The 23,379-nt window shown below is 35.8% G+C and overlaps 1 protein-coding gene across 12 annotated transcripts in view; it reads left to right on the top strand.

Annotated features, from left to right (window-relative positions):
• celf4 (CUGBP, Elav-like family member 4) overlaps positions 1-23,379 on the top strand; it is an 85,215-nt gene that overhangs the window by 20,010 nt on the left and 41,826 nt on the right. For all 12 annotated transcript variants that reach the window (XM_052587930.1, XM_052587933.1, XM_052587931.1 and 9 more), the window contains exon 2: positions 3,595-3,677. In XM_052587930.1, coding sequence (XP_052443890.1) covers positions 3,595-3,677 — 83 coding nt within the window. The remainder of the gene's footprint in view (positions 1-3,594; positions 3,678-23,379) is intronic.

Below are 23,379 nucleotides of genomic sequence, written 5' to 3' on the forward strand. Positions count from 1 at the left end.
AACCAGCTAAGAACTGCTTTTAGTTTCTCAAAGCCATAGTAATTTTTGTTTGTTTGTTTGTAGTTTTAATTTTTTTTAGAGTGCTTGGAGACGTGCCCTGATGTTCAAATAAAACCCATACCACTGACAAACCTCCGAGACTCAATTTGTTCTTCTTTCATTTTCACAAACCTCCAGCTTTTGGTCGAAACCCCTCCATTACCATCCGACCGTTGTATTTCATCTTTCTGCTCCCTTTGTACTGTATTTTCTTTTCTCTCTTACATTCTCTCTCTCTGACGTCTTTAAAGTGCTGTCATGACCAGACAGAAAGAAACAATATTGCTTTTAGAGGACAAACAAATAGAGGCTCCCCATTATCTTTCCATTCATCCCATATACTTGTGTACATTCTACTGTGTGTGTGTGTGTGTGTGTGTGTGTGCACCACCGCTTGTCAAGTGGGACAGGGAAGCATGCACAAGTGTCCCATGAGAGCTCTAGCCTGTTCTATAACATGACAGGCCCTCAGAGGAGCGCGCCAAGCTGTCACACTGAGCTCTCCCCAACGCTAATGAGTCAGAGTTAATTAAAAAACCCAGGCAGGACTGCGGGAGACACACACATCGATGCACACACACATATATACGCAAGCGTACATGCACTCACCCAACCTGGCCAGGGTTAAACACACATAGTGGACAGTGGGGAAGAATATTGCTGATTCATGCTCTAGCCTCAGGGGGCCCGTGTGTGTGTGTGTGTGTGTGGACGTCTAGTGCGTGTGTCCCTTGTGTGTGTTTAGCATCCCTGCGGCACTGGGGCTTTTATGGAGAGGCAGGGAGGAAGCTACGCTGCTGTCACTCTGTATTTTTCTTTAGTTTCCTTGCTCCTGAGGTCATTTGTTTCTTTTAGTATCCACCAAAATAGTTAATAAAGTAGCCACAACTGACAAAGGAAAAAATGTAGAAGCTGTGGTTAAAGGAATAGTTCACCCAGAAATTAAAATGTAATGACCCTGATGTCACCCAAAATGTAAATGTTTTTTTTTTTTTTTTTTTTTTATCAAAACAGATTTAGCAATACATCACTTGCTCTCCAATGGATCCCCTGCAGTAAATGGGTGCCGTCAGAATGAGAGTCCAAACAGCTGATAAAAACATCAGTAATCCATATGACTCCAGTCCATTGATTAACATCTTGTGAAATGAGAACCTGCATGTTTGAAAAAACAAATCCATTACTAAGGCGCTTTCAAAACTTCGCTTCTGACCAAAATCCGTAATCCACTTCATCCAGTGAAAAATTCCAAGCCCTGTTGTCCTCTTACATCAAAACAAATTTTGGATGCCAAGTGCAACAAGTACTTTATCAGTGCATATTTCCCTCCCGATTCATACAAGAGAACTTCTTCACTAAAGAAAGCAATGTTATGAATAGATGACTCATATTTTAGTTGAAAGCAACCATTTAAAGTAAAAAATGTCTTGATGGATTTGTTTCTTACAAACATGCAGCTTTTCACTTCACAAGATGTTGATAGAGTGGAGTTGAATTATTGTGATATTTTCATTAGCTATTTGGACTCATTCTGACAGCACCCATTCGCTGCATGCAAAAGATCCATTGGTTAGCAAGTTATGTAACGATAAATGTCTCTAAATCTTTTCAGATGAAGAAACAAACTCATCTACTAGTTGGATGGCCTTAGAGTGAGTAAAATTGTTCTGCAAATTCATTTTTCTGGGTGAATTATTACTTTAACATGGCTGATTACCCAAATGTTTTTTACTTTTCTTTTTTGTTGTTGTTGTTGTTATTAAAATGAAAAGATTAGCATCTTGCTCCAACAAGGGTTTGTTTGAAAATAAATTAATGTTTTAATTTTCCATTTTAGTTGGCAATCAGCTATTTCATCTTATCGTCGTTTGTGACACTATTAGCATGCAGGCAGAAATGTCAGTGCCAGATTATCATGTTTACTCAGCATATTAATATATTAGCATTTTTTTATATTAATGCAGGATTAGCATAAACATTAGCATCCATTAACATGCTTTTGCATATTCAAATTTACTTACTTCATGTACAAATGCGACTCTAATCGTTTCAGCTTTTGTTCAGTGGTTATTCCACTCAGTTCCCATCCCAGAGGGATTTTTGATTAAGTTGACGCTGAAAAGATTCATGGTTGTTTATAGCAAACTACTTTAGCGGTTCCTTTTAGCCGGGTGAGATTAGCATCATATGAGATCGAGTGCTTGTTAGTAGAGCTGTATGTTAACACAAAGGCACATCAATGCGGGTTAGGGCAGATGTTCTGTGGAGGGACAGGAAGACAGAGGCATGAGCTGCAACAGGCCTTGAAAGCTGAAAAAAAGATCCTGTTACATCAGGCATGATTGGATTAACTTTCTTGCTAAGTCATTCTTTCTTCCTTCAGATCTCTTCCGTAACTTTTGTTGTTATTGTTTTGGCTTATCCCTTTATCACGCAGCACATTTGGTTCATTTTCATCTGCTAGCATTTCTCTATGATTTTAAAGTTTGTGCAAAATCTTGCATACTGTTTATTTAAGGAGCGCCATATCAGTATAGGTACAGTATATCAGTATTAGTACCAATTTTTTGCCATATGAGGGACTGTTTCTTGTGCTTTGGGGCCAATTGTCTCTAAATCTTACATTTGTTGATTTATTCGGTTATTATTAGTTCTAGGGCTAAAATTGTATATATTTGGTGATCTGGAATGTATTGCATGTTGTTGTGAATTCCGCTCATTTAAATATGTCACAAGATAATGTTATCTAGCTGCCTAATATTTTGTAGAATTTTCACAAATTACTTGTTATTGTCCCAGAAGCAACATTCATCCTCAATTATGTGACTGTTTTACACAACTGTTTAAATAATTGTAATGTCTGTTATTTATGTATTATTTATCATTATGTTTGGCCCTGTACCAGTCTGTTTTCACTGTCTGATAATGTATGATAATCTACTTGTTTAATACATATCTATTTGCACATAATATTCTCTTTTTTTTTCAAGCTGATTTAAAATCAAGCAGTTTTTTTTTTTTGGCACATTCAATTTTGCAAGCCTGGTTGTACTTAAAAATCTGGAGAGTGTTAGTATGAATGCTATTTTTGACAAAATAATGATCAGCATTTTTTTGTTGGCCCAAAATTCCTAAACGGAGCATCCTTATTGTCTGTCAAATTAATGAGCAAGCATACAAAAACATACTCTGTTAAATGATGATACCAGCATGGCCTTGTAGCCATAAAATGAAAAGAAGCAGCATATTTTCTTTTCCTCAAACACACACACACACACGCACACACTTGTGTTTGCGCTCACTCTCCATCTTTCTCTGGGGAGCATGAGTGTGTATGGCTGTGGGCATGTGCTCTCAGAACCTCTTCATCTCTCTTCTGTCTCTTATGTCTCTGTGTCTGCTACACAAATGTAATAACATTGTTTGTCTTTCTTGGGTTGGCGAAAATAATATGAAGGTAGAGAGCCCAGCTCTGCTCAAACGGACACCTGCTTGTGTCTCAACCTCTCTGACCTGTCTTTAATTTATCTCTGTCTCTGTTATTTCCTCTCACAGGCTGTGCCTTCCTCACATACTGTGCAAGAGAATCAGCGCTAAAAGCTCAGACCGCGCTTCACGAGCAGAAGACGCTACCTGGGGTAGGTCATCACGGACAAAGTGGCACATAAACACACGCAAATAAGAAAACACATGCACACTGGTACAGAGGGGTAGTTGACATATAATACTATTGGGAAGTTGGCAATGTGACATGGTGAAATCTATATAAAAATCACTATAGCATTTTTTTTTTTCAAATCATGTAAATTTTAAGATATATAAAAATACATTCAGAATCAGAAAGAGCTTTATTGCCAAGTATGCTTTCACATACAAGGAATTTGTTTTAGTGACATAAACTTCCAGTACACAGAGGCAACAACAACACAGAGACAAAAATAAATAAATAAAAATAAACCCCACAAATAGTAAATATAAATACAAATATTGCAAAATAAATCGAAAAATAAATAAACTGTATAACCAGTTGTGCTATTGATGATAAATAGAATAGTGAGATGCAGGGATGTTCTAGGATGAAGGTGGTAACAAGTAAATGTTAGCATATTGAACATTTTAATATCATAAAAACTGTATATGTATACTGTCATTCAAGTTTTGAGGGTCAGCTATTTTTTATTTTGTTTTTATTATTATTATTATTATTATTATTAATTAATTAATGTTTTTGCTAAAGAAAAGTGTTCATTTACTTTTATTCTGCAATACAAATTTAGCAAAAACGCTATAATTGATTTTTAAAATAAGAATTATGATGTGCTTCGATTTCACAAAAACAAAAATAAGCAGAGCATTTATTTTCAACATTTATAATAGTAAATAAAATATTTCTGGAGTATCAGATCATCATGTTAAAATAATTTCTGAAGGATCATGTGACACTGAAGACAAGCGTAACGATGCTGAAAATTCTGATTTAAAAATAACCCATCAGAAAAATAAATAGCAATTTAAAATGCACTACAATTTAAAATGTATTTTAAATCGCAATAATATTTCACAATATTACTATTTTTAATGGGGTGTTTTGTTTGTAGTAAACATTAAAAAACTTGCAGACCCTAAACTTTTGCCACTTTTGAATGGTTATGTGTGTATATTTCTATATTTATAAATATACAGTAAATAAAAAGAATGGATAGTGCATGCATTATGTGTCAACTACCCAAATTTACATGTAATGCTTTTAAAATTTGAAGCACATTGTATCTAAATTTATTTATTTAGTATTTTTGGTATTTTTGGCCAAAAAGTTAGCCCTCAGAAAGCGATAACTCATCTTTTTTGGCTCTGTTTTTAATCTCGTTCACTAGCTTCTTGTACTCTTCCTTCCTTTTCCTCTCCATCTCTCTCTCTCTTTCACTCTGGAAGAGCCTTGTACCCAAGGGCAAGAACTACACAGCACCACATTAGAGCTGTCCTATTTATAGTGTATTTTAGTGTCTCTGAGCGTGTGTGTGTGTGTGTGTGTGTGTGTGTGTGAGCGTACCATATGAATGTCTGCAGGCATGTGTGTGTGTGTGTGTGTGTACTACTCCGTCACTCCTCTTTGGGTTAGTACAAACTTGCAGTCCCGCTCTAACATTGTTTGGTTGTAGTGTGTGTGCGTGTGTGTTTTGAAGTTGCTCCGTTAGCTCTTGCTCAGCTTGGTTTGGTGTGTTCTGTTTTAATGACGCCTCCAGGGAGAATGACAGTTGCCGTGGCGAACAGAATACCTTTGATGCGAGTGATTATGACATCATAGATGTTGAGTACAGAGGGAGTCACTTTGCTGGAGTTCCTTTCTTTTAGTGCAGAGAATATTCACTCTGTAAAAAACGCTCACGCAGCCATACACGTTTTGCTTCCCGCCCCCACCCCTCACCTCACATGAATGTGTAAGTCATCATGTTCAATGTTGACTGTAATAAGAAAAACCCTTGATTGCCTTATTATGAGCACATCTATTCGCAAGAAATGCAAACGCAGCAGCTGCAAATGAATTCAATCGAAGGCTCTGCCTATCACAAATGTTTCATAAGAATACTAATTACCCAGAGGAACATTTTATCGCTTGGGTTGCTCATTCAGAGCTCATGAGACTTATAGAGTTCTTGGTTGGATTTATTTTAGTCTTTGTCTCGGATGTTTCTCCTATAATTTCTTAAGAGAATTATATTTTCTAAAAATAGGGGGATTAGAGCTGTAAAATGAATATGGATACTATATCTAAGATAATTTGGTTTTGGAAGAATTTAATGAGAAATATTGGAGGAATCTTTTTCTTTACAGATGTGAAAATAAACATTTGTTGAGACCAATTTGGAAACATTGAAGATTAATGTTTTTTTTTTTTTTTTTTTTAATCCGGTATAATTTTGGTATCAGAGGTATTATTATAGTTTTTATTAGTAATTGGATTATTATGATTTTTTTTTTTTTTTTCATTTTTAATTTTACTTAAATTTAGTGATTTTGTTGTGTGTTTATGTCATTTTTTTACTTTTTCTAAATATGACATATATTTATATTTATGATATATATTTATATTTCAGGTTTATGTTTGGTTCATTTTAGAAAATAAGAATAGTTGGCCTGGCTGCTAGTGTTTTTTTTTTTTTTTTTTTTTTTTTTTTTAGTTTAGTTTAGTTTACATCTATTTATTGAAATTTAATTGGCAAAGAATATATACATTTTAGTTAAGTAGTAACCCTGAAACAATCTGAGATATTTGATTTTATATTTACAATATAACCAGAAATCTCCAGTTGTTTTTCAAATGATCTAATTTTTCTCTATGGGGATACATGATGTTTAATTTTCAATGTGTACAGTATGAGCCATCATGGCCACTTCAAAGATAATCACATTTTATTGTGAATAGCAAAGGCTTAAGTAAACAAAGAAAGAGAGAAGGAGAGAGAGAGAGAGCAGAATAAATAAATCTGGAGAAATGAAGAAAAGTCATTGGAACGTTTTATGTGTTTTATCTGCAGGAGAATCTTGAGCCATCCCACCATTTCTTTTCCTTTCTTTCTCTTTGTCCCCCCTCTCAGCCTTTATGCAGTAATCTCTCTCATTTTTCCACTTCACTTGACAGCTTGATGGTTTTTAGGAAAGTGGTTTTTATGTTAGAAAGTTCTGTCAAGTGCAAGAAGCCTCCCAAGCTCCAGTTGGGAAGAGAGCGAAGGAGCCAGAGAGAGTGGGCTGCACTTGGACCTTTAAAATCACAGCTCAATAGCAGAGTCGCTCCAAATGAGTGGTGAAAAACACATTTGTGCCTGTTAGCTAAAGCCTGACTCCCTCTGATTATATTGCAGCTATGAAGTAATGCAGGACAGAATATAGTGTTTATAAGTGTAATTTGGTTTAAGGTGTATTACCTACTGGTATGATACCTTATATTTTTTGCCGGGTTATTACATATAGGTATAGAATCATTTTTCACATTTTCCAGGATATATTCTTAGACTTGTATATCTTGTATAATGATAGTCAAGGCCCCTTACACAAAAAAAAAACTAAATATCCATTTATAAATAAATTAGGTGATTATACTGTATGTTAATACAAATTGCAATTATGACGATTTCAAAATAATTTTTTGCACATAGTACATCAAAATTGAAGCTTAAATATGAAATGCATAGAAAAGAACAAAGTAATTCCTCTTTTTTTTTTAAGATATGACTCCTTTAATTGAAATGTTTGCCCCTTTTTGACTGTTACTGTTGTGTTTGTCGTGAGTTAAACATTTTGAAACCCCTAAAAGCTCCCCAAGGATGCATTTGTTGATATTATATGATCAAAAATACAGTAAAACAGGAATATTGTGAAATAATATTGCAATTAAAAGTAACTCTTACTTTAATATATTTCAAATGTCATTTATTGTGGTCATAGCAAAACAGAAATTTCAGCCGCCATTACTCCTTCAGAGATCATTCTAATAGGATGATGTCGTTTTCATAAACACTTTTCATTATTATCAAAGTTAAAAATATGAGTGAGTGAGTGACCGACCGACTGAAAATTTGACAGTATTGTACAAATGTGTCACAGCTTTTGGCAAGGCATGTCTGTATTAATTAATATAACATAAAATGTTCATAAAGCCTTGTGAGTTTCACTAGTTTAAAAGATGACACAGCTTTTGATGGTGTTATATTGTCTTTCATACATACAAAAGGACCAATATTTTATTTGTATTAATTTTTTTATTTTTATTTTGTGGGGGACTATGGCAGTGACAAGCCAGGCCAGGCTCTCATACACAATGAATTTATTAAAATCTCTTCTGGCCTCTCTCGTACTACAGTATGATGCCTCAGAAGCACTCTATTGATTCTGGCACTGGGCCCCATCAGCAGGAGTGTGTGTGTGTGTGTGTGTGTGTGTGTGTGTACACACCCCCGACCACTCTCTCGCTCACGTTTAAATACACACACATGCGCACAAGAATAAACGGAGTACAATATTACTCACTGCAACGCACACAAATGCAGAATGTTCACAAATATGCATTCATGTAGATGAATATTCATGTGGAAATATTTCATGGAGACTCAGGCAGTGATGCTCGTTGTGGCATAGCCATTCACAGATAAATACTATTATTTTATGTATGTATGTATGTATGTATGCAATTATTTATTTGTATACTTTTGCATTATTGTTATTATTACTACTATCACTACTATTATCACATCAACTTTTAACCTGGATAAACGAGACATTTGACTTTGTTTGTACTGGTCAGAGTAAGTGTGTGTTATTAGTTATTAATTAATAACTCACTAATAGCTAATTTTAAATATATATGTGTATATATATATATATACTGTATGTGTATATATATATATATACTGTGTGTATATATATATATATATATATATATATATATATACTGTATATATATATATATATATATATATATATATATATATATATATATATATATACTGTATATATATATATACTGTATATATATATATATACAGTATATATATATATATATTATTGTTAAAATTATTGTAATTTCAGATAAAATCTCCAATGAATAAATTATTACAAAAAAATCTAAAAAAATCTTTTTTTTAGTTTTTAGTGTGAGAATCATTGTCATTACAGTTAAAAGCTCCAATAAATAATTTAAAAATATAATTATATTCATTTTTGGTCATGAGAATTGTTGTACTGTAATGAGTAAAAAAAGGAAAAATATTAAAACATTAACTAAATAGAATACTATTTTCTATCATTTTATTGTGAGAATTGTTGCAATTACAGTTAAAAACTCTAATGAATAAAATTTTTACAAGTGGGCGGGCAATATGCTAATGTTTCATGTTGATTTCAACTTGAAATTATTTGGGATTGATTTTAAAAATTACTCGTTTCAATGATTCAGAGTCGACTCTTTCTTTTGAGAGACAATAACTTTATACACTGTGCACTTTCATATAAAAAAAATTGCAGGATGTTTTCATTCACTTAATAATCTTAAAAAATCCATAATAGGGGCACATTCAAAACTCCAAGTATTTACAAAATAAAATAAACATTTTATCTTATTTTTATTGAGAGAATTATTGTAATTACAATTAAAAGCGCCAGTGTAAAATACAAGTTTACTGTAAGTACTGCATAGTATTTAAAAGTAGTACTCAAATCAATATGAATATTTCAAACAGCTATATTGTTGTTGCTTTTACTCATTAAGTGCATATTAAATTCGGCAAGTGCCATCCAGTTATCGTCTCATAAATAAATCCAGTTATTTTGCATTTCTAATTTTAACTTTTGACAGCCCGATCAAATAATGAAGTCAAAAGAGTTCATATTGATCTTGTTCATTTGTCAGAATAGAATGTCAAGTTGATCGCATTGCATTATGGGATACAGGATTTCACACAGTGCGCTCTGGTTGCACGTTCTGGCAAATGTTGCATCATTTGGGTCCTCACGCCCACAGAAAACTGGCACAGTAGGCGCTGTATACACACAGCATGATACTTTCTTTCAAAAATAGTATTCAATTCTGAACATATCCAAAGATAAACCTACCTCAGCTCCCACGTACACACACATATATCTGGAGAAAAAAATACACGCTACAACTCACAAATATATATTTAAAACCATGCATTCAAACTCTCAAGCACATAAATGTACTGTCCATTGATCCCTAATGGTACATACTGACAGTCTGTGGATAAGCAAGCACAACATGGATCAATGGATCATTTTGTAACTCATAAAGGTACACACACACGCGCACACACACCTACACCAGTTCTGATCTCTGATATGAGCCTAAGCCATGCCTCCAGGAGCAGAGATGAAATGGGAATAGAGTAGGGTTGGAAGGGAGGATTGAAACGCATGAAGGGAAGAAAGAAAGAAGGACAGAAGAGGAAGCAGCAGGCGACGTGGCTCTTTGCTCTGATTTCTGTTCATTTACTTACTCTCTCTTTCTCTCTCTCTGGCGATTGTGTGAGATCTGCTACAGACCCAGAAATCCATACCATTGACCAACCGCGCAACCTACTTTTGTGGCAGCTCTTTCAATAAGTCTGCCGACTGGTCAATATAGACCTGTTCCCCGAGAGAGGCACAGGAAAAAGGAAGTGTGAAGACCTTTGGATGTGTTGTGTTTTTTAAACTGATGTGCAGGGCCTATCAATTTTACTGTAGTCGTTTACAGAAACATGCTGTGTATCAAATGTTTGGAGTCATTATTACTGTTTTCCACACATTATAGTAATATTAAAATAATTAAAAACTTAACTAAAATTGAAGTGTGGGAATGAGACCTAAAATGTGTAGAATTGTTCATGTATTTAATCATAGGTGCATCCTGGAATGATATTTAAACATTATTTTCCAATGAATTTCACATGTACTAGACACTTTCTCTTCACTGTCCAATCCAGCTCATTTATTTATAATTTATATGTTTAATTTAAAATGATTATATAAATATGCAAGATATAGTTAATATTTTGATGGATTGATTTAGAACTTAATTAATGCTTTATTTAGAGCTTTATTTTTTTTTTTACATTTATTAAATTATCCTAAAAAAAGGTATAGTTTCAATAAAAATACCAAGCATTATAAAGCAAATTTTTTAACATTGATAATAATAAGAATTTTCACAATATTACTGTTTTACTGTATTTTTGCAACCTTAATGAACATAAGAGACCTATTTCAGATAGAAAGTCTGTTTCATATATCATATATCATATCATATAAAGATCATAAGAAATATAATTTGAGCAATTTAAGTTGAGCATGTCACAATTCTAATTATCTTTATGGTCTTTATATTCGAAATGCAAAATATATTTTCTCTCTTTTTTCTTTTGATTTTGCAGTGAAATGCCTCCTGAGTGCATTTTCATATGATTCACCTCATCTGTCTCCGAATCTGTGACCTCCTTCTTGCAAGAAAGCCTTACTCAGAATCACCTGCGAGTTCACAGTCCTTACATAATCACTCACAGCTCCCAGTGATTAAACCTAAGAATCTGTCGCTGAGAGAGACATTTTGACAGATACTCGTCTGTCGTCGTGAAAAATAGATGCTCTTCTTCTCAACTTGTAGAGTTTGCTGCCTCCACTGTGGGGGCCCGCTGTACTGATTACAACATTATGTAATGCGGAAGAGACGCTCTATATCGAGAATTCAGTGTGAAAAATGCTTGTGACAGCACAGTGGCCCAAGAAAGAAGGGGGGAGACAAATTTCCTTTGCAGCCAATGTCGTGCTGACTTCGTCTAAACACTGTGTGGGCGCCCGGAGTGGATGAGACAATAGGTACATTGACATATCCACTCATAATAGCGGCGTGGAGCAGACAGCAGTTGCATGTGGTGATTTGTTGCTGGTTAATACAACTGCGCTGTGGTCTGAGCGATATGCCTGCGGAATAATAAACTTTGCAGCGAAGGGTATTTGTCCAGTGTGATTGGTTTTATTGAAGGACACATTTTCACAAATCTTATTTGAGACCCCGTCGCGCAACAGTTTGGTAGCCGGGGCAAGCGGACACAACAACAACAGCGACGCGGGAATAAAAGCGCAATTGCAGGCCTCGACTTGGCTGCCTTTTAATTATTGATGGCCACTTCGGCTCTGCATTGGGCAGTAATTGCATTACAGGTCACTTCTCAATAGCAATCTGTGAAAGTTGTGGTGATGTGTGCTGGGAGCCGATCGATAGGCGCTGTCCATGGTGCTGGATTCAGACACACTTTTGATCTGTGCTTATGTCTCTCTCTCTATCTCGTTCTCTCTCTCTCTCTCTATCTCTCTCACTCGTTCTAGTTTCTTGTCAGTTTCTCACCTGTATGTTCAGGTTGTCTCGTTCGTGGCATTTATGTTTGAAGCTGTATTCGATTGGAAATCTTTCATCTTTTATCTTTTTTTCAAGATTAAAAGAATTTTCAAATTTATGCTGCTTGAACAGGTATTTCATTGTGCAAAATTGAGCTACCGTTGTTTTTTTTGTTTTTTTTAAGCCCTGTTATGACAGGACTAGTTTTCCCAGAGGAGGTCATCCTGTCTGACTTTATTTCTGCCTGAACTGGTTTATTTCTTTATTTATTTTAGTGACACAACCTCTGTGAAACTGGAGGAAATCTCATTACATCCAAGCAGCATTGTCTGTGATTGCGGTATATTATTTTTGCCCAGTGTTTCTCATTTATTTTGACCTTCTTTGAATGCCATATCGGAAGCTGAATTTCTTTCTTTTTTATTATGGATTCATTATGGATTTCTTGTTTATTTTTCTGGGTAAAATCAACAAATCAGTTGATAGTTCAAATACTGCTGACAAAAATTAAATGAATAAGGGAAAGTTGATGATAGGCTGCTTACAATGGCCACTGTAGTAAAACCCATTTGATTTGGATCCACAGGCACACATTGACTATTATACAATGGAATTTTTAAGATAAAAAATGAATGGGATTTATCTTGTTTATAGTAGTTTTTTACTAATTACATTACTGACTATAATTTATAATTGTAGATCCTTGGACCTTCCAGGAGTTTACTGGTTTAAAATGATGTGATTGCATAAGATTGCTTCTTTTCATATTAATATATTATTTTTGTTATAAAGTACTGATTCACATTAGCAATCAATAATTTATTATTATTATAATATGCGTGCCTCCCCTGACATGCTGTCGTGCCCCACACACTCCGCTGACATTCATTCTCGTGATTGGTCAAGATGAGAGGTGATCCCGCCTGGGTAGTGGGATTTATATAGTTTCCTTTCTAATCATATGGAATCATATAATCACCCAGACACTGATGCTTTTATTTTGAGTACTGGCAACATGTCAGAAGTGCCGGTACGCACAAAAAAGTGAAGGTACTCCAAAGACTAAAATATAGAAGTGGCAGTACTGGGTACTGGTGCATACTTCAAGCGCTGCAGGGCGGAGAGTTGAAGAGACAGAAGATTTTGCATGCTCTAAATACATTCACTTCATGTGTATATTTATGTGTGTGTGTTTTGGGATGGTGTCATCCAGGGCTGGGTGGCAGGAGGTAACAGCGTTTATTAAATAATGATTTGGTGGCCCACAGGAGGGGAGGGTGAAGGGATAGAAGCTTGGAGAGATGAGTCCAGAGTGTGTCCAGGCAGCTTGGCAGACATCTAAGCCTCCAGCTCTATTTGTTCTTCCCTCCATCCATTTCTCTGTCTCCTGACTTTTGGCTTATTCTGTTTATTCTTTTTGTCCTCTTTTTCTGTGTGGGATGTCTCTTACTTATTCATTTATTTCAGAGGTGGTACTTTGGATTATTCTGTGCTTTATCTCCCATACCTTGCTGTGCCACGTTCTTCTTGTGCACTCTTTTATGCAGCTTCATGGTCTGTTTTGCACAATGGTGTTCTATGTTATGATTTTTTTTTAACTGTTGTACATCCTGAGCTCTGTTCCTCACTTGTTTTATATTGCCTAAAAAGACAGCTGTCTTCTAAGACAGAAATGGATAACAACTACATAGTTGGCAATTCTGGACGTATACTGTACTGTGTGTATGTATATATATATATATATATGTATGTATGTATGTATGTATGTATGTATGTATATATATATGTATATATATATGTATATATATATGTATATATATATGTGTATATATATATGTATATATATATGTGTATATATATATGTATATATATATGTATATATATATATATATATATGTATATATATACATATGTTTTTTTTTTTTTGTTTTTTTTTTGCTTCTGCAAATAGTTGAATTGAATAAGATTACATTTTTAGATTTTAGACTTTTGCTTTCTTGCATATTTTTTGTTTTAACTATCAACAACAATGTTTTTATCATTTTAATTTGCTGCTCAGAGAACACAGGCATTTCCCCTGACTCATTCCACCATATTGATGAATATTTTTACTGAGCTAGTCGCAATGCATTCTGGGATTGACTGCTGTAGAATTTGGCCAAGATTAGGCATCTTAAATGACAGCTTACTTTATTGGAAGCGCTTTCATGTTGGAAGCGTGCCTGTGATGTTTAAAAATGATGTCTATGTAGGCAGCGCACTAGCTTTTGGAACAGAGCTGAACTCGCTTGTAATGCATTTTGTGCTGTTTGGTAATGATCTGCGCAGAACATACCATGCACTTCTGCGTTATGCTGTTTGATTTTCGTCTGAGGTACAAAATGTGAGTTTATAGAAAATTTAAGAAAATATGTGAACGTCAGTCCACCGCCCTCCAGCCGTCTCTCTTCTGGCCTTGAACATTGTAACTCATTCAGCTCTGGCCTGTTTGCGATTGTATGCATTTGATGTTGTGTGTTCAAACTGCCAGACTGTGCTCAATGAGGCTTCTCTTTTGTTGTGACTTCCTGCCGCGGGCATTCTCTCAGTTAGCCAGTCAGAAGCGTGTTTGTATGTGTGTGTGTGCATGTGTGTTTGTGAGCGGGACCTGGACTCAATCTTTTCTTGTGTGCAAGTAGGTATCTAGCCGTGTGTTTTATTGATAACTTATCAATATCACATCATGTTCATTTAATGACAGGCAGTGACCTTGTCGGAATATTCGGTTTGAATGACTTCTCTGAAGTTCACCGCAAACTGGGTCTCCTCTCCTGTGCACTCTTTCACTCTTCACCTTTCCGCTTGGCAGAACAATGTCTCTCTCACTCAGTCTCTCTCGCTTTTTCTCTGGTCTCGTCACTTACAACCCTTTGCTTACACCCCTCCTCCTATGCGAAAGTAATTTAACAGCTCCAGAAGTCAGATGTGTCAACCTCTGTTAGCTGTTTCCCCCTCTCTCTTTTGTTTTACTCCCAGTCTCTGTGGACACTCTGTGATTTCTCGGGTCCATTATTAGTCAGATCAGCAGCTGTGAGGAGCGCTAGCTTAGCGTTCATTAATATGCAGCATTAGCATTTTTGCTAAAAACATTGAGGAGCTACTGCTGCCTTCAAGTCCTCCTGGGAGGTTCCTACTTATGAGTTGGGTAGTCGTAATTATGGCGTGATGTGCATTCAAGTGATTTTGATCGGAATAAAGTGGATGTGATGGACAATTTCAAATTGCTTGTTTTTTCACATCCTGACAAATACAGAATGCTTTTAGCACTTCATGAAGAGCAAAAAGGCACTTTAGGTGTGTAGCTGAAGCTTTATCTATGTATTGCATCATTCTTGTGCTGCCACGGAGGTTTCAAACAAGTCTGTGAATAGTAAAGTTATAAACTGACAAGCAAGGATTTTGCTTGTATGTGGGTCAAAGATGAAAAAAGCTTTTCAAGCATCAAAACGATAAAAGTTTAATACAGGTTTATATATATATATATATATATATATATATATATATATATATATATATATATATATATATATATATATATATATATATATATATAATTCATTAGAATTTGTTGTTTATTTTCATTTTTCTTAGCAAGGATTTACTATAATAAATATTTTTGTAATAATTATGAGTATTTTGTTTTTGAAAGTCTCTTATACTTTCCAAGGTAGCATTTATTTGATCTAAACTATAGTAAAAACAGAAATATGATGACATATTTTTACAATTCAATATAATGGTTCTATTTGAATATATTTTAAATTTAATTAATTCCCTTGATGACAAAGCTGAAATTTTCTGCAGTCATTATTCCATTGTTTAGTGTCACATGATCCTTCAGAAGTCATTCTAATAAGCAGATTTAGTGCTCTTGAAACATATTTATTTGTGGAAATTATGATATGCTACAATCTTACCCCGATAGTTTGGGGTAAGTTAAAAGTTGTGTAAATACATCCATTTCGACATGACTTGCATCTCAGTGAATCTCCCTAGAGGTTACAAATCACACAGTAGCCATAACCTTCTCAAACGTCCCCTCTACCCAAATCTGATAAAATGGCACCATGGTCACATGACCCTAACTGTCTTTCTCCATCCTTTCCGACTTTATCCACATGTGCCATTCGCACTAAAGCATGTGTCAGTCCTGCAGCTTTATTACCCTCTCTGCAGAGTGAGCTATGAGCGGATTATGCTTACCCTTCTGAGCTGGATTCTCTGATTGGACCTGTCCTCCTGTCAGACCCTTGGAACCTGGTTAAGTCCCCTCAGAGCCAGAGGATCATCAGCAGCCTTTCACTGCATCAGCACAGCAGCTCAAGGTCACGGCTCTCCAAACCTCAAGCCTTGACCTATTGGCCTTGTGATATGACACATCCCCTGCTGATACTATACAGTTAAAAGCTATTGGCTCCAGCAGAGAAGATAAAGAAGCCCACACACTCGTGAGCTCGCGCACTCAAACTCAACAACACTACCAAAACTCTGGCGCGCCTTGGCACCTGCAGCAGAGTACTTTATGAATCAATGTCACTCCCAGTGAGAAGAAAATGACTACGTTGCAAAGGAGAAGAGGGCTGGAGTGGAGGCGGAAAGAAAAATCACTTTGATGGATTGGCCCCTCATGGGACAACCTTGTAATGTTTTTGGACAGGAACCCAACTCTTTCTGCTCTCGTACCATTTCGTACAAGTCTGCTAGTGACTGGCCGTAAAATTTAAATGCAGCAGCTACAGATGCCGGCTCATGACACGGAACAGAGAAAGTAATTAAGAAGGGTGATTAAAAAGGGAGACCTAGTCCTACCCCACGCTGAGGCTTTTGGGTCCTCTAATTGCCTGGTGCCAAATAAATGATGGTCGGAGATCTATGGGATGCGGGCATGTGGCGGAGTCTTGGCACACCAGTCTCGGCGCAGAATGATGATGCGTACGACAGTGCCAACAGCGATGGCGCAGAGCGATGAGTCACAGAGAAGCATAGCCGCACAGGGGCTCTGACACACAGATGGTGCAACCTGTACATCATTACATGCCTGGGTACTGCATGGAAAAATGTTAAGGACAGCTGCTAAATTAAACAAACTAATGAATGCAGAGTGACAGCAAAATGGAGGGATGGAAAGTGATCCATTTCCCAAAAATGAAAATTAAGCCATTAATTACTCACCCTTAAGTCATCCTAGATTTATATGGCTTTGTACTTTCAGACAAATTCAGATGGAGTTATTTAAAACATTTTCTTTGATCTTTCAAAAGATGTTGCACTGCATCGGTTCATGAGAAGTTTAATAAAAAGCTCATCCATTTTAAAAAAGTGTCTCACACAGCTCCGGGGGCTGAACAAAGGCCTCCTGTAGCCAGAGGTGTCAAGTAACGAAGTACAAATACTTCGTTACTGTACTTAAGTAGAAATTTGGGGTATCTATACTTTACTTGAGTAATTATTTTTCAGCCGACTTTTTACTTCTACTCCTTACATTTTCAGGCAAGTATCTGTACTTTCTACTCCTTACATTTTAAAAATAGCTTCGTTACTGCTATTCCATTCCGCTTGTTTTCATTCTGGCTTGTCATCATTTAAAAAAAAAAAAAAACCTATCCAGATAAATTGCGCCAATCCGGATGGAGTGAATTTGATTGTGGTTGGATGAGAAGTATAAACAAATACCATTGCGACACCCTATTGGTTTGTACGCGATCCATCGCACCTGCACGTGACACAAATCACATCACAGTCCAGCCAGGACATAGACAGTTTTGGGTTCGTTTATCAAAAAATATATTTCTTAAAAGTAGGGTTGGGTATGGAACTGGTATCCGATCGCCTCAGAGTCAGTCCGCTTAAATTTCACATGAAAGCAGCGTCAGACCGGTCTCCTCGCGTCTTTGAGTGCGCTCTTCAATCCGCAGAGGCGCAGACCGCGAACGGAGCAGCGCATGCGCACTTAAATAAACAGAGGACACAAGGTATGTTTATCGATAGATTGTTAGAATATCCATATCTGTGCAGTTCTTTGTCATAAATACAGTTTACAAAAGGTCACGAGGTAGCAGTCGGTTTCTCATCTGTAAAGTTTTCGCTCATCACACCACAGCCGTTTCCTCCAGCGAAAATCTAGCGCTTAACACATATGAACGAACACATACTTTAATTACACTTACTTAAATATACTTAATTTAATCATACGTACTTTATACATACACTACTGTGCAAAAAAGTCTTAGGCACGTTAGTATTTTCACTTAAAAGAATGGTGTTCGGACAATTATTCATATATTGTATATAGTGTGTCAGTATAAAATATCAGTTTACATTTCCAAACATTAATTTTGCCGTTGTCAGACTGCTTGTGCATTCAAAATCGCACTAGATTATTATTAAAATTAATGGCAAACTGATATTTCCTACTGACACACTACAGCAAAAGATATAAATAACTGGCTTAAAACCCTTTTTGGGGAGAAAATACTAATTTGTCCATAAGACTTTTGCACAGTACTGTATTTTAAAAACGACATTGTTGCTACTTTATAAAGAATGACCATACAGTAATTCACAGAACTGATTTAAGACAGTGACAGACAGCACTCATGTTAACTTTTATATCAGAGTGAGTGACAGAAATACAGCAGAAACATTATGTGTGGTTTTGTATTAAATAATGACCCAGATTGTGAAATACGTTTATTAGCCTTAGATTAAGGGAAGCACAACTTGGGAAATGAGAGCATCCGAGCTGAAAAGCTATGGATTTATTTTAAATATTTGTAATGTTCTTTAAAGTTATCCATAGTTTTTTTTGTTGTTTTTTTTTTTTTAAAGTATTGGTTCAGGCACCGTTTAGGAGCCGGTACCGTTTTAAAAGTATCGAAAAGGCACTGGACCCTACTTAAAAGTTATTATTTCTCACTAGCTCATTTACCAAATGAGTGCTTTTTCTTCGTCCTCCAAAAATTAAGCTACTGTAGGTAGTTTGGTAGCGAGACGTGTGAATAAATTAGCGTTTTCGATTGACGATGCGATTGACAATGTTGTGATAAGAAGGCTATACCAACTTTGAAACTCGTTACCCCCCGAACACTGGACATAGCAGACGTATGTACCAAATACAAGAAGCTATCAATCAAGAAAGTATCAGAATTATGATTTCTTTTTCAGTTTTAGTTTTTGATTAATCACTTGGAATAATCATTCATTTTGACAGCACTATAATGTTTATTGTAAATAGACAGCCATACAAGTGTAATTGTCACTAAGCCTGCACCAATGTTCTTGTCCATTGCCCTCGCAGATTCCTGCAGCTAATCATGGATGTGCATAAACATTCCATTAAAAGTTATTGATGACAAGCCTCTGAAGTTTGACTTTTTGCACCATAACAATACTTATTGGCAACTAGTCATCATATCTCTAGTCCTTTAATGTATTTGCATTGTACTAAAGTGCGTTCATTTTAAATGGGCATATATGAGGCTGATGAAGACCTGATGGTCGAAACGTTGCTTGATTAAATTCCTCTGGAGCAGTAGTTTTCAGTGTTCAGACTTCACTTCTTTATTTGTCTATATCATTTAGTTGTCTTGCACCTGTGTCCTAATTGGATGTTTGGGATGTGCACACCATTTTTGTATTTTCATATATGCGGCTGAAACAGGTAGCCTAGTGCATCCCAAATTTTTCAACATGAACATTTTAATACAACATTATAGTCATTATGGCCTATGGCCTTTAGAAAAATGTTTTTTTGAGGAGATGGGGTAGTGTACAATAGACCCCTGTGGTGCGGCCTAAGCTTTTGTTCTTAATGGCATTTTTTTCCCTTACATTACTTTTACTTTTATACTTTAAGTAGTTTTTTAAACCAGTACTTTTGCACTTTTACTTGAATAAAAAGCTTGAGTTGATACTTCAACTTCTACAAAAGTCTTTTTAAACCCTAGTATCTATACTTCTACTTGAGTAATGAATGGCAGTACTTTTGACACCACTGCCTGTAGCGAATCAATGCGTTTTTGTAAGAAAAATATTTATATTCTAAACATAATAATCACTTTAATCTAGCTTGCGCTCACAGTTATAAATGTTTGGCTTCCATTTTATAATAGTGAGCACAGGCTAGATTAAAGTCATTATTATTTTTGAATATGGTGCTGTGTGAGACACTTTTTGTGCTTTTTATTCAACTTCTCATGGACCGATGCAGTGCAACACTCACTAATGGCATCAAACAGCTTGAAACATCAAAGACAATTTTTTTTATAACTCCAACTAATTTCGTCTGTAAGAAGAAAGTCATATACACCTAGGATGACTTCAGGGCGAGTAATTTATGGGCTAATTTTCATTTTTTGGATGAATTAAGTGGATGGATGGTCAGATAGATAGATGAATAGGTGTATGGAGAGATAGATGGATGTATGGATGGATGGATGGGTGACTGGCTGGAGAGATAGGTACTGTAGACAGATAAATCCAAAATTGTTCACATAGATTTTGTGGCATTTTGCAGCATTACCTGATTTGCATAATAAACCGGCCACTAAAACTCAGACAGTGCATGCAAATAAATGGCATTATCAGGGAGTACAATTCATTTTTAAGCAAGTGCGCAGAGCCCACAGTAATGACATACGGTAGACAGGAATTGTTTCTCTCCAGTCTTTCCCAAGTTCTTTCGCTGAGTTCCCCGTTTTATTTTCCCGCTCTCTTCATCTTGTTACATCAGGACTTTAGGGCTCTTTCATTAATGTTTAAATCTACAACTCTCTATGAAGCCAGTTTTGATGAATTAAACAAGCTCTGCTTTTCTGCACACACATGCTCTCCTCTCAGCCTCTCTTTCATTCTCTCTCTGGCACTTTTGTTGTCTTTCTTTTGCACTGTCTCTCTCAATCTCCCATAATCCCTTGCATTTCTCCCATCTCGCCTCTGTTTCATTTCCTTGTCTATCGCTCTTCTTCTCTCTGTCCTTAATTCATCTGTTTATACGGTCTCATATGGAGGACCCAGACCGTGGAGAGTTTTGGCTCACATATGAAACAGCAGGCATGCTGTTGGGAGCCTTACAGGAGCCCAGATGTTTAGGAGGGTAGTTGACTATATGAAGACACTCTTTTTCTTTGATTAAACTTTGGAATGACTCCTATTCCCTCCTCTTTTAGAAATCCGCCTCAATCACAGCTTACGCACACAATCTGGAACAGCACACCAGGTGCTTGGAAAAATGGTATTGTGTATATAAGGTGTGAGAGAGAGAAGAGGGCCCACATCTGTTCACATCAACTGTCAGAAATAGACCGCATGCATTGTGTGTGCGATTACAAGCTTATTGTTGGTCTGTGAGAGTGTGTGTGCACCTGTCTTTGCACATGTGTGCGTGTACATCCCTAAAAATCCATCCTTTTCTGGGAAGATTGCTTGGATTATGTAGCATTGTGAGCACTTTAAATGCTTTAAATCAAGTTTCATTGGTGGCATGGCTTAAAGATCTGGACTGCTAACCAAAGGCATTTAGGTTCAAGTTAAGATCCATAAACTATTAATTTTGAGTAAGATGCAGAATAGTTTATATAATTTCAAAATCTTTTTGTTTTGCAGAATTGACTTTTATTTTGTGTATTATATTCCAATGCAAATGCATTTAAAAGCACATGATTTTCATTGAATAACTAAATCTGAATTTAAACTAAATTTGATTGTTCTCTTTGCGCAAGGTGTAATTACTGTAGATGTAAAAAAAAAAAAAAAAAAAAAAAAAAAGTAGCTTGGAAATTCAGCAAAAAAAAACAAAGATATTTGGAAAAACAAATTGCAATTTTTTAATCTCGGAAAAGAAAAGAGTCTAAAATCAAAGGAGAAAGAAAGAAAGAAAGAACTATACATCTAGGCTATTTCAGCCTGATCTCTTCAGCAAGTGTACTTATACACTTATAAAACAATATAAAAACAATATCTTAAACTAATTCTACACCTGCCAATTTAGTATTGTCAATGAGATATGAATAACCGATCAATTGCATGTGTCTGGCAGCCTTTCTCCAGACAGGTCTTGTAGAGGTCAGATACTGGTTAATGCAGAAGGCTGGTGTTTTCCCCTGCTGACAGATATATATTTCTTCATTTTGGGAGCGCAATCTGCCCCGTGTCCCAGCACGTGTCTTTTTGTGAAACACAGAATGCTGATCCATCAGGGATATTTGAAGACAGGGCCTTTGTTATGACGGATCTTAAACCAGCACACATATTGCTACGTTCATGGGATTATCCACCTTATCTTTTGAGTTTGTGCAATGTACAGTAGGCATTTTTATTTTCATCATTTACTTATACTCATGTCAAATCTGTTTGCCTTTCTTTTTATTTAATCTGAAGCTGCTGTATTGCTTAAAGCTCTTTTCCATTCAAGTACAATCAATAGAAACTACAGTTTTCAAGCTTCAAACATTGTCATAAGACATTAAAGTCAGTTCTGTCCAGTAAATTGGTGGATCCAGTTCACAAAACCAGCCTGAAAGCGTCATTCATGAATCAAACTTAATAGGTTCTTGAATATCAGTGAGTAACAATTTAAATATCAGTTTTTAAATTATTATATTTTTAATTATTTAAAATATTACTCCCACAAAACATTTAACTTTGAAAGATGTCGAAAATCATGCATGAGTCATACATGCAGCTTATATGATTATTTTATGGTTCTTTGGCAGCTTGAAATCTACAGTCCCCATGCATGAAAAATGTGTTCCACAGGGGAAAAAAAAAGTCTGAAATAGCAAAAGGTTGAGTAAATAAGACAGAATTTATTTATTGGGGGTGAATTATTGTTTTAACTAGCATGGGATATTTTCTTTGCAATCTCATTTCCCTGTTAAACCAATGAGGGCAAATTCAGGCCCCTCTAAATTCATTGAAATCCATCTATGGAGTATTAAAAAACACATGCTTGCTTTTATTTGTCCTACAGCAGCAGGGTCTTGGCAGCCTTGTGTTTTAAAATAAGCTGAGTAATGAATTATCAACATCAAACTATCGAGTGTCCTATAAAGCTCTTGATTGGAATTTATGATCTCATGTAAACTTTCCACGAGGTCGGAGTAAGGACAGTTGGGATATTTGATTTTTTTCTAATTATGTTTAAGTGCATTACACTCTAATGGATTCAACAAGTGCTGACTGAATGCCGTGGGCTTTTTGTGTTTCATATCATTTTTGCAACATTTGTTTATTGTAGGGATGCACAAATAAACCCTACATTTAACATCTCCTCGATGCAGTGCTATTTTGCACTTCGTTGCATTCTGGCTGTGATTTACAAAAGCTATGAAACTGTCCTAGCTTAACAAGTAGCAACACAACACGTGGCCTCTCTGAGGGACCGGTCCTTGTTCCCGCTGCTGCTGAGATTGCATATG

The sequence above is a fragment of the Carassius gibelio genome, chromosome B21 (genome assembly GCF_023724105.1).
Source record: "Carassius gibelio isolate Cgi1373 ecotype wild population from Czech Republic chromosome B21, carGib1.2-hapl.c, whole genome shotgun sequence".
Classification (NCBI taxonomy): Eukaryota; Metazoa; Chordata; class Actinopteri; order Cypriniformes; family Cyprinidae; genus Carassius; species Carassius gibelio.